The sequence below is a fragment of the Pungitius pungitius genome, chromosome 16 (assembly GCF_949316345.1).
Source record: "Pungitius pungitius chromosome 16, fPunPun2.1, whole genome shotgun sequence".
Classification (NCBI taxonomy): Eukaryota; Metazoa; Chordata; class Actinopteri; order Perciformes; family Gasterosteidae; genus Pungitius; species Pungitius pungitius.
Window position 1 is genome coordinate 5,565,779 of NC_084915.1, and position 12,457 is coordinate 5,578,235.

At 45.4% G+C, this 12,457-nt stretch overlaps 1 protein-coding gene across 1 annotated transcript in view; it reads left to right on the top strand.

The window, feature by feature from the left end:
* Positions 1-12,457, top strand: part of LOC119215063 (E3 ubiquitin-protein ligase RNF43) — a 65,669-nt gene that overhangs the window by 40,466 nt on the left and 12,746 nt on the right. The window contains exon 2 of the mRNA XM_037466861.2: positions 2,907-3,020. Coding sequence (XP_037322758.2) covers positions 2,907-3,020 — 114 coding nt within the window. The remainder of the gene's footprint in view (positions 1-2,906; positions 3,021-12,457) is intronic.

The following is a 12,457-nucleotide window of genomic DNA, read 5'->3' on the forward strand; positions in this document are numbered from 1 at the left end:
CTATGCTCACATTTGACAAGGCTAATTGAATTCTGCCCTGAGGTGCACTATTCCGGCGGGCTTTCCAGGCCTCTGGGGAGAGCTCCATTGAAGAAGCCGTTTAGCTGTCCTGATTCACACTGTGTGATAGAATAATCACACTGATGCGTTTCTTTCACCCCCCACTGAACCAATCTGCTTCGTTTTGATCACTCTGCGACCTAAGCGGCTGGTAATTGATTGGGAGACATTAGCCCCCCCCCTCACATTACTGCCTGGGCCTGGGTCCCTGCTGGCAGTCGATGAACTAGAAACACTCTCTGGCCTATTATTGGCAAGATCCACAAGAGGGAAGGGGGTGTTATTGACTTCTCACCGCAGCTACTATTTCTTTTCCCTTTTCTGTCCATGTATTTGTTTTAGAAGCTGTTAGATGCTCGCCTCACAATATTTTTGGGGTAGTCTTTCGATTGAGCTGGAAAGGAATGCCTTCAATCGTTGCTACAAAGGAACGGAGTGGCATGTCCCCGTCAGTTTTGCAACAGATCTAGACAGATGAGGAGGAGGAGGAGGAGGAGGAGGAGGCGGCGAAACAGAGGAGTGAGCATTGTTAACAGTCTGTAGGGAGCTGTTTGCCTGCCCTGTGATTTCTGGGCCCTGTGAAATGGAGACTCAGTGATTCGGTTTCCCAGGCCCCTTTTTCACCTCTCAGGGCCGTACAGAAAGCATATGAAGACGTTGTAGTCTGTCCTGGTTAAGATTTATAGTCCTGTTGCAGCGTGTCCCTGAGTGGAACACTGGCACATGGAGAGTGGCATGGGCCTATTTAAAATAGAAGTTAATGTGTAGTCCCGGATGATGCAAAAACATGTTCACGCTGTGACCAATGAGGAAGATGTACAATACATAAAAAAATGACTCAAATATTGAGTGTAGTAAGCCGGGTGCACGGCAGGACCACTGCAGGAACAACCACCATCAGATAGAACCACCATCCACTCAGACCTGTTCTCCAGGTTGGGTGCTAAAGACTGAGACCAGGCTTTTAAATAAGTTATAATCTAGTTTATGTTTAAGGTTTATCAAAAGGTAAGAGTCATATATAGCTGCCGCTCCACCTCTTCTGCCTGTGCCTCGAGGAGTATTAAAAAGACTTGGAAAGTCGCTTTATTTAAGGAGACATCTTCTCTATTCGACAGCCACGTTTCAGCAGGACAAAATAGATCAACATGGGGATCTGATATTGGTTCAATTACTAAAACATCTTTAGATGATAGAGATCTAATATAACACGATCCAAACATGACCAACCAAGCCTAAAGATTTTAAGATGAGTATTTTGTTGTTGTTTTTTAACGGTAAAATGTTTATTTTACTCCACATTAAGCAGAAACCTTTAATGAAAGAGAGCAGAACAACTTTACGCAAGGCAACATCTTCACTAAGGGTTATTCATCTTCAACTGCTCTTGGGATGGTTTAGTTTAGTATGTGTGAGTACCGTAAGCCAGGGATTCATGAGCCGGGACTTTTTAAGACAAAGTTGGGATGGATGGGTGAACATACACACAAGTTTCAAGTATGTGTCTCAAGGGAAAAAAAAAGTTAATGTTGACTGGCTTTAACATACTTTGGTTACGCAAATTAAACACACAAGACATACATTGGTACGTCACAAAGATACAATGCAAACTGTTATATGATAAGTTGTCCCGATCAGATGAGCGCAGGTCCCCTCATGTATTCATTTGAAAGTGGATGTTTGACCTGGTGCTCCCTCACAAGGGTCCTTGCTTTAAGGTGACTCCGTTTGGCAATTTTTCAATCATACCAATTTTATATTTTACCCAATTTCTTCCGAAACCAAAACGTTTGTAGACATTTCTTTAATTGAATTCTAACTGGTATAAGGTGAGCTACTCCCCAACCTCTGACCACTGCTAAACTGTGCCATGGAGCCCGCTAGTTGCTCCCTCTCTCCCTCCTTGTGACAGACATGCACCAGCCCATTGCACATTACGTCAATTCCCCTGGACCAGGGGGGGTTGCCAGCTGTTGATGTCACCCTTGGGTCTTTTTAATTTAAGGATTTCCGCTGGCTGAGATCACGGGCAGCCCCGTGACCTCAGCCCACAGCCACATGAGGAGGCCCACCGGTGCAGAAGCAGGCCGGGGCCGGGCCGGTCCCGGGCCGATCTGCTCTGCTGGGGTGTGGGTGGGCGCTGGGTACCGGGCTGCTGCCTGGGCTCAAAGAAGGGCCGTTGGAGGACGTTTGCGATGCGCCAGGGTGTTTCTTCAGGAGCGGCCTGCTGCCTTTTGGACTGTCGTGCGATTCCTGGTACCCGTAACAGCATGTCTGTGACTATACAGCTATCCTTTGAGCCCTTAAATGTAGCCTTTCAGCAGCTATGAATCTTCTCCCATTCAGAGGGGATCAAATGTTCCTCCTAAAGACAATCTGTCGTTCCTCCAGACCTCAAGGCTTTGAATGCTAGTGAACATCGTCGTCCGTGTCACTGATTTTGTGGTTCGTGGTTCTGAGAGGAAGAACAACTTTATTGCAGACACAAACACCTCTAACTGTCCAGATCTTTATTTTGATAAATATATTGAATATATATATATATATATATATACAGTATATATAATGTGACTTGTAGCGGATAGTGTTATCTTTTTTTTTGTGATTTTTGGAATAATGTACTTGGACGACAAGTGTTGTGTGGCATTTCATTCTCAAATCAAGATCATGAGCTCTTTGTGTACCTGTGCCCTTCAAGCTTCCTACACGAGGGATGCACACATAAAACTCCAGTGCAGGAAAAATGTTTAATATTGCCATCTGCTTTTCTGTCAATTTTAGTTATTTAAATATCATTATTGTATAAGATTAATATTATAACCTCTCTCTCTCTTTTGATTTTGCAGTATCACCCTCTGTCCCTTTGCAACACAAGCGAGGATGAGCGTCAAGAGAGTGACGTCATCACCATTGTCAAACTGGAGCACAGGGTTTCCCGATGTCTGCCGCTGCTCGAGAAGGTACACACACACACACACGGACACACACTCTCTGTTGAAATCCCCCCTCAGACAGATACTCCGTCCTCCGTCATGTTTTTTCTCCGGTACCCCTTCCGCTCTGGGATTCAGCCTTTAAAGAGAAGATGGTTTTAGAGGCAATTCTTTGGCAGGAGATTAATGTTTTGTCCGGGACAGTGATCTTCCAGATTGGGGGCTTGGAGGGGAGGGGGTGGGCTAAGCTCAGTGCTGCTATGTAGCAAGTGGCAGCGAGCCCTGGCTTTAGATGTAAGGGTTTTCCAAGCCCCAGCTGTCACTGGTCCAATCCCAGCCAGCAGGCTGACCAGCCAGCCAGAACCAGACACTCGGCTTCCCTCTAATATGAACGCTAGCCAGAGCTCCACAGGTTCCGCCCACAATGGTTTAGATGTATGTGCGACTGACCTAAATCCCCCCATGTGTATAAGGGTCCCGCCATACACACTGTCTGGCACATCCTAACTTTAAGTAGTGTGATTCAAAACTGCTATTTTTTCCCCCCTCGTTTTTTAAGTGGTGACAAACTAGCAGGCTGCAGTAGTTATAGTTCGGCAACTGCCTTTTTTTAGCCTGTGTTTTCTTTTCCCCTAATTTAAAGCAATGTTTAGGAGCTGCCCGCCTTGGCGACAACATAAAGACATTCCCACACTTCCCGGTCCTTTCTTCCTTCGAAGGGGGGCGGTAGTGGTGGAGGGAGGGGGGGGGGGGGGGGGGGTGACTCCAGAAAACAGTTCTGATTAAAGCCCTAATGGCAACGCAATGTTTTCCCATAAACAAAACTCAGCCTCCTCCCGACGCAAGAGTTCCCTGCAACAAAAGGCTGAAGCTTCCGAGTGGCTTCTCGCCTCTGAAATCAGGAGAAGTGACGGAGTGGTGGCAGGGGGGAGGAGGGGGGGGGGGCTCTTGTTGTTTCAGTTGCCTGGAAAGTATGTGTTGCAGTAAACTCCGCTCCAGCCACCTGCATCCTCGCTTCCGTAGTGAGATTCAAAGCGTTTAGGTCAGGGTGGATTTATTGGGGGGGGGGATTCATCGTGCAGCTGTTGAAGAGTTTGGTCCTTCTGAGGAGGATGAATCAGACTGCTTGGGATGTGCGGTGCTGGGTCCACCGTGGTCTCTGGATGGGACTTGTTTACAGTTTAGTCTGACTGCAGCCCGCCCCGCTGATCTATAGATACCTCGGCGGCCACAGAGGGTTCGTGTTGCACCGCGCACACTCAGAATAGACTGTAAACCAAACAAAGTGAGCCTCCAAACCTTCAGGGATAAGGTTTCATTGTTGTCCTTTGCTTTATTTTGGTTTTCAGAGCTTTCTATCCTCGGCGACATCATGAACATGGGAGATCCCTTTGCTGATTCGCAGCAATCTGTGCCGTCTCTAGCCTTTCAGCGAGCGGAGCTCAATGATGCTTTTTTACTTGAATGTCTGTGCTGCACAACCTCTTCAAATTATGTCAAATGCATTAACCAGACCCCCTCAATAAGACGTTGTGCATTTAATCATCGCCCTCTCCTGGTGCGTTCTGCACTACTGGCAACCTCTCACCCACATTTGCATATTTGTATGTTATGAGCACTTTTTGTGTGTGGAAGTTGGATAATGTTTTCAACAGATTAGATTAGTTGGATGTTTTTCATCCAATAGTTTTCCTCACACACATGTGATTCCATCAAGAAACTGTTATTACCCCGTAGGAAACCAGATTTAACAACATATGGGGAACAATAGATCGCATTTATTTTAAAGGAATTATTACCTTATTGGTCTCAGCTCAGGCTACACCTTGGCATATATTTAATTTAGTTTCATTATTTTGGATGTATTTTTTGCTCTTTTACACAGCTTTACATGGTCAACTCTGAATAATCCAGAATAAGACTTGCTTCCTACGGATCAGTTCTCTCTGTGCTATTCCCTGAATCTTAACCCTCCACCGCTCCTGTGGTTTTGCATCATTACACAACACAACATATGAAGAGGCCACAGGCTTCCTTGGCCAGCATGTCCTGCTGGAAGTGATCTGTCTGCTTGCTGCTAGCCAGCCTGTTTACACCAAGGCCATGAAAAGGTTCTCACGGAGAACCTCACAGAGCGACACATGACCCGGCGAGCACAGGCATCGTAGCGGGTTGCCTGTAGTGAAACTCGTAAGGCCCCACAAGGCTAACGTAGCTCCGGATGAACGTGCAATCTGTGAAATGCCGTCGGTAAGAATGCACGGTTTCGAGCAAACAGCGAGCCTTTACAGCGGCCGGGTTTTCGGCCTGTGTCTGAACTTGTTAACTCGTGTAGAAAGCCTCGCTTATTCATTCTGTGCCGCTTAGATGAAAAGGGTTACGCCCCATTGGGCATTAATCCTGTTTAAACGCGCCATCTCACTACATGTACATCTACATGTGCTTTGAATGCCATACGTGTGGCTGTATTACTTTAAATGTCCAAATTGATCTCTATCTGGTAGACTTTGTGGAGGCAGATCCAAATAAAGTTTCAGTATCAGAGACCGAGAGGCGAACAACGCCGATGGTTCATGTTTGTTATTTGTGAACACATAAAACGTAGTTTTAGCTATAGATGTACCTTATTAACCGGGATCTGGGTTTGTGTATATACTAAACCCCAAAACTGATCCGTGTACAGATCCCTGCGAATACATCAGGTTGTTCATCCTTTGAAGATCTTTGAAGATCATTTTTCTTGTGCAGTCCCTAACATTAGCATGGCTACGTTATTGTCACACACAGAATAAAATAGCAAATGTTTAGGCTACAACAACCAGTTGGTAGTTCAAATGTACTAGTATATTCTAGTAACAATTTATTTAATTATTTGTCACTATGGCAAAATAAAAAATGCTGAAACTCTTTTGCAAATGAATTGTAAGATTCATTTTACATTTTAGTTTTGTGACTGATGATATTATTAGTCAACAAATGTACTACATGTGTGCCTTATATAAATATATAATATATCCCTGTTCGCCAGTGGAATGTTGTTTTCCTGGGAACCTGTAGCCACCGGCAGAATATATCACAAGCACTTAACAACTCTTGCAGCTGTAGAATGATACAGATTCACAAGTTCTGGTGTGAATGGTCAATTCTGTGTGTGGCCTGGACTCCGAGGCCAGGAAGAGCTCTCCCACTAACAGGAAGTGGTAGAAAACAAGGGAAGCCCGTTAAGAGAGAAATAAATCACGGCCATCACGCCGATGTTTTTGCCTCCTTGTGTCTGATTGTCTGTAGGGGGTGACACTGACCCCAGGCTATTCCTGCCTGCTGTTTTTTAGCAAAGACAGGGACTGGAAATGCAATGGCAGCTGCCTTTGGCTCCTCCAGTAGCCAGGTCCAACGTCTCCAGTTCATCACAGATGAGTCAAGCAGGAGGAACACAGGGAAACATCTGGAAAAAGGGGAATTCTCCAGCTTTTTAGAGTAAATGCAAAAAGCAGCAGGTACACAATAGACATTTTGGCTAGTCTGAAATGCATCAGTGTTCACTTTGATTTCCCTCCCAAGGTATTTCATTATTCGCCCGTCTTTGCCAGACAGTCGCGCAGTTGTCTTCAAAGGGATAAACCTTACCTTTCTGTTTCTTTCTATTAGTCAAAGCTGGACCCTTTGTTAATCAACGGGCAGGGAAACCTGCTCTTCTGTAAACCGCTGCATGCACTTTTTATCCTTTTCAGCACAGACGACTCTTGCTCTTTCCAATATGAGAGGAACTATAAATCAATGCAAAAGAAGTCTGAAAACAGCATCATTTCTCAATCCGTTCTCAGTCCTCTGACGAACACGAGCCCTGTCTTCCTGTCACATTCCATCAGCTCTTTGTCAGAAACCTTTACACTACTGTTGTCCTTTCATCTTGAAGTGCTTCAGAATTCGTTTTGGGCTTACTTTTCCCTTTTTCTATCAAGCGTTAAAGTGACTATTCCAAATATGTCCTACCGCTTTTAACTGCTTTAAGGATATTTCCTCCACTTGGCACCATCAGTGTCATTTCTTTTTTTCTTTTTGAAAAGACGACCACGTCCCTCTGTTTTGACCTGATCTTTTTCCTCCATTTCCTCTGCTGCTAAAGTTAGCTGCTGTCATAGCTCATATCAACGGGAAGATAACTCAGCAGGAAATAGTCAGCTTTGCATCCAGAGGCTCTTTTCTCCCCTTATGAGTCATTTGTTACCCATAATGTCATTTGTAATTTGATTAGGCTGTCACATTTATTCTTTCTTATACTTTATATCAGTGTGTTGCGACTATCAGAGCCAGCTTCTCCCTCTGCTTCTTGTTCCTTTCATGATCATTCAGATATTAATGATGGAGCCACTCTCACAGGGATTCTGAGGCTCCCTCCAAAAAGCAGAATCACAGTCCCTAGTTTGTAGATTGCTCGTTAAACCTTTCAAAAACAAAATGTTATCTCTTTGGGCTCTGCAGCTTGCAGAAATGATGGTTTTATTAAAACAAAAAACACATTCTGTAATATGTGATGAATTCACTTTATTCTTCAAATCGTGATATGGACATGATCAAATATGACGAAAAAGCTTCATTTTATAAACTCATTAGAACTATGTAATGAGGTCACAGAACCCTTAGCATGGCTGAAACTTTCACTAGAGAAAAGTGTCTTTCAGCCATCACATGAAAAACATGATAGTGGTCAATCGAATCCAAAGCACTGGCTTCCAAAAAAATCATCATCCCAACCTGTGAGAGCTCAAATGGAAATGGATGCCCGTGAAGTATCTGCTGCGTTATAAGTCCAAGGACAGGAAAACAGGGCGATAAGTCTCTCCTGTTGTCGTCACGCAGACAGGAGGGAACATTCCCATGGGAGTGAGACAAAAACTATTTAGTGAAAGTGAGATAATAAATGATAATAATTCAAGCTCCAATTTTGGGTTGCAGCGTGTTTTGACCTCGCTTTGTACCGGAGGGCCTGCACACAATTTCCCAGCTGGTTAGGAACGGAGGGTCGTCCTTTTTCCACCTGAGGAACCTTGTGTACGTACATTTGCAAACGTAGCGGTAATGTCGCCACGGCTAACTCCAGGAAAGTGCACGCTGTGATACTTTAGTTCACGCCGTATTTACAACACCTGCCGTTCATCAGGTAGCCAGGGCCTTGCTCCGCCCACTGTACTGCACATTGAGAGCATATAAACGGGCAGTGGAATGTGCCCCATCATGGATCAGCCAAAGTCAAAACAATGAAAACAGAAACAACGAAGTTGATGTGTTATTTGGGACATCAGTTGTGGGAAAATGTATGTAGCAGTCTGCGCTGTCACCTCCGTGCGGCTTGTTTGTAGAAACTTTGCCCCGCTTTTACGCGCACGTTGTGAAACAAATACGCCTGAAGTGGGCGCAAAAGCGTACATGAGGTCCTGAGTGCATTGTAGTCGGCGGGAAACATGAGGTCACCAGCCGGTCGCTATGCTAATTCACAGACATGGTCTGTTAGAGGAAGGGGAGGGGTGGTGATAAATGTACAGCAGTATACATTTAACACAAGATTAGCAAGCATAAGAACGAGCTTTTATCGCTGGGGAGACCTCTCTGGGCGGGCTCGACAAATGAGAGAACAACCTCAGGACTCCCGCCACAATGACAAAGTGCATTCCTCTTTTTGTCTTCAAAAACAAGTATGTGTGCTTTGCATTCTGCAGTCACTTTTCTTTCTTCGTCTTCCAAACTGTGGTTTTGGTGACTTTGGTGAAAGAGAGAATTTTAGGGAAAAGAAAAGAAAATAGCAGGTGGAACAGAGAAGAGACAGCATGTTTCGCAAAATCTCCGGGAAGGGATCAAACTCTTGTCTCCCTGTAAGGTGGGAAAGCTGGTCATCTTAAAGGCCAATCAGAGACTATCGACACCATCACATGCCTCCTAATAGTGTATTGCACCAAAGCGTTCCTGCAATCAGTAAACAACAGTCACAGGCCCCGGGGGCTTACGACAAGCCGACATGCCTTTTAGTTCATTAATAATCAATCAAACACAGCTTTAACCTGCAGGTGACCAGGAGCAATTGAACTGCAGGTCTTTGAGCTTGACAGATGCAACCGTGAACCGCGGCATTGTGGTGTTTCGGCTCAGCGCAGCGCTGTCATCGCTCCAACGAGGTGTGAGTGATTTGCGGAGGGTGCGTGTCTCTGCTGCACTCTTTCCACTCAACCTGTCACCTTAAATAGGTGGAATATTCTCTGGCCTAAAGGTGCTTGAGTGTCTCCTGCAGCATCTGTCGAGGTATTTTCAGAGCAACAATGCCCCCCCCGGCTGTGTCTGCAGCTTATGTTTTGTCCTTGGTGTATTTTTTGGGGGTTTTGCCTCGGTGCCATCGTTGCTAAGCTTAACGATGGCACCCCCCCCCCCTTGGCACTTGGGCTGTGTTCTGGCTCTGCACAGTTGCAGCTAGTCACATTTGAGCTTGTCGACAGCATCACCGCAAAACTTTTAGAAACAAACTGTGAGATGTCTGCAGCGCCGCTTGTTGGGAAGTACCTCTCCGAAATAGAAGCTGTTGGAATATTACCTGCATGTGTATTTATGTGGATTGGCAAAATATGACCTGCATAAAAGTTCCCGCCAACATTTTCCTGGGACAAGCTAAGAATTCCCCTTCATTTCCAGTCTCTTTCAAGTAAATTAAACTTTAGTAGTTAGTAGTTGTTATTTTACAGTCTATACACTTGGGTTCGATTGTCTGTCACTGTGTTTGTCTGCAGACAGGCAACTCACAGCTGTTGCGGATGTATTCGACCAACAATGATAATAAACGAAAAAAGGTGTCAGCAATAGATGCAATAGTTGTTTTGTTTGAAAAGCTGTTGTTTGGCTCCCCTGACTCTTCTGTGAGACAAAGGGAAGGAATATTTTCTTTCGAATACACATTTACAGGTGCATGAACGCTGTACATATTCCCATGTGAGCTCGTATGTGCTGGGGCCTTCTTATCCGCTCCCTGAGGCGCGCACGCCGCGCTCTTTCAGGCCTTTCACGCCGTCGTTGGAGAATGCAAAGTGTTTGCGGCGCATCGCTCTCTTGTCACTTCAAAGAGAGCGCGCGGGGTTCAGGATTTCATCGGGCTGTCGACGGCGCAGGCCGCCCCAAAAGAAACGCGGCCCCTAAAAATAGAACGCCATGTCATGCTTGTAAAGACAGAGGCCAGATGATACCGGTCACGGCCAAACTGCTTTTAGCTGGCTGCAAGGGGGCCAGCGGTGTGCGTGTGCAGCCACGCAGAGGTGAGCTGAGGATGCACAAGATTTCGGGGAGCTTTCGTCAGAGAAGTTTGTGCATTTTCTTGGCACTGCTGGTTCATTCCTGGTTCTCAGTCGGCCTGCGGAGCCGAGGATGTTTGTTCCACCAAAGGATGGAAATTGGAATCATATGATGGCCCTCCAGTTACAACTGTACTACACCACTGCATGTCCTCGGTGAATGAGGGCAGCAACTTACTATTACTGCTGTATTAGTCCTTTGATTTTCATGCAGTTTGAACCCTGGAAGCCTTTAAGGGGTTGGCGGGGGGGCTTGTCAAAATAGCTCTATCGGGCCTGGTCTTGCCCCGGCTTCTGGGGTTAAGGAGCCCTGCAGGTGTGTAGAAGCACCCATTTGAGGGAAAACGCTAACTACAGACGCATCTCACTGCAGTCCTTCGACTGTGGATCAAAGGAACCATTATCTCATATCTGTATATTTTTGTCTGGTTTGTCAATTGAGTCTTGTCTTCACCCCTGGGCTGCGAGTGTAAAGGTGCTGCCCTTGAATCCCCCCCGAGCTCAAGAGCCACACAATTAACACAAGATGACGTTCTAAGCCAGGACATTCCTCCATTAATGACAAAGGCGACCGGTAAGCCCCGTGGTGAAACATGACGAGGGAGAAGAGAAGGCAAGAGAAAGCAGGAGAGAGTCAAGAGAGGTGAATGGGTTGATTCAGAAGGGAGGGGCGATGTGGGAGGGGGGGGGGGGGGGGGGGGGTGACCCACAGCAGTGCTGTCTGTCTGGTCCTTGAAGGTCACGTCTGGCAGGTCAGCAGCAGAACTGTTGACAGGAAAATTTGTTGCCTTGATTGGACTCTCTCACGTGTCTCTCTCTCTCTCTCTCTCTCCTCCCTTCCCTTTTTGTTGTTGCCAGTCCCTCTGTGGCGCTCACATTCCCCCCCTGTTTGCCTACCTAATTCTCTTTCCACCCACCCGTCCTCAGTCGGCGCGTCTGGCACGTCCCAGTTCTCATTGTGCAGGCTGAGCCGCTGGCCCTCTTTAAGATCTGCATTAGAATGTTGTTTTTATATCGCAGCAAGCAGAGGCATGTGGAGTCTCTTTTGAACTGCTCGGCAAACAGATGGAGGTTTTCACACTGCCTTTATGAGATTAAGTGAAACATTGCCATAAAAAAAGAAGAAAAAAAGGAGAAAAAAGACATCTCTCTATGTCCTTCCACCGTCTTTCTCTTCTTTGTGCCTTCATCTCTGCCTCCTTTACTTTCTCTTTTTTTCCTTATTTTTCTTTTGGCTCGCCTCAGGCTTGGGCAAGTGAGCGCTGCTGGTGAAAGTGAAGTGGAAAGTAGACAGGTTTGTTTTACCAATAACTATTTCCCCAGGCGAGCACCAAGCGCCCATCTGAATTCAGAGCAAGCCGGAAAACAGGTGTTTCCGACATTGGCAGCGACTTCTTGTTGCTTACTATTTGATTTGCACAGCGTAATGGCCTAGCAGCTAGCTCGGTACTGAAAAGGTTTTCATTTTTGTATTGAAACGTGTTTTAGAGATAACTTTCAAAACTTTCTGTGCAAGGGAGCTGTACTCTACACTTTTGGTGGTGTGTAAAACTTTTTTCCACTTTGGTCTAGACTGAAAATATCTAACTATTTAAAGGTTTGATTTATGGTTATAAAAACAATGACAACATATGGGTTACCATTAGATTCAGTGCAGGTGGATTTGTCATCACTTCAATGACTGAATCATTAGGTCACTCTTTTAATCGAATCAAACCAGCACAGTTTCTCAGAGTCTCAGATTTGCTTTTACTGTAGTAGGAATTTAAAAAACTGTAAAGTGTCTCCTTTGGACTCCAACGTGTCCAAGTATCAAACATCCACTGAACCTACAGAAATAACAAGACGTCAATTAAACAGTTGTGAAATAACTACATTTAAGTACAGTCGTGAATGAGTGTGTGTACTTAGGTGCAGGGTGTAGGATTTGGCAGCATCTAGTGGTGAGATTGCAGATTGCAGCCTACTGAAACAAATGAAGTGTGAATAGTTGTTAATAGAGCCAATGTGGATTATATTTTCAACAAAGCTGTTAAAACAGCGGACGCCCTTCGTATGTAGACATACAAAAAAAGTTTGAACAACAGTGTACCTTTAAGTACAATTTCAAGCCACATGTTTTATTTCTATCTTACA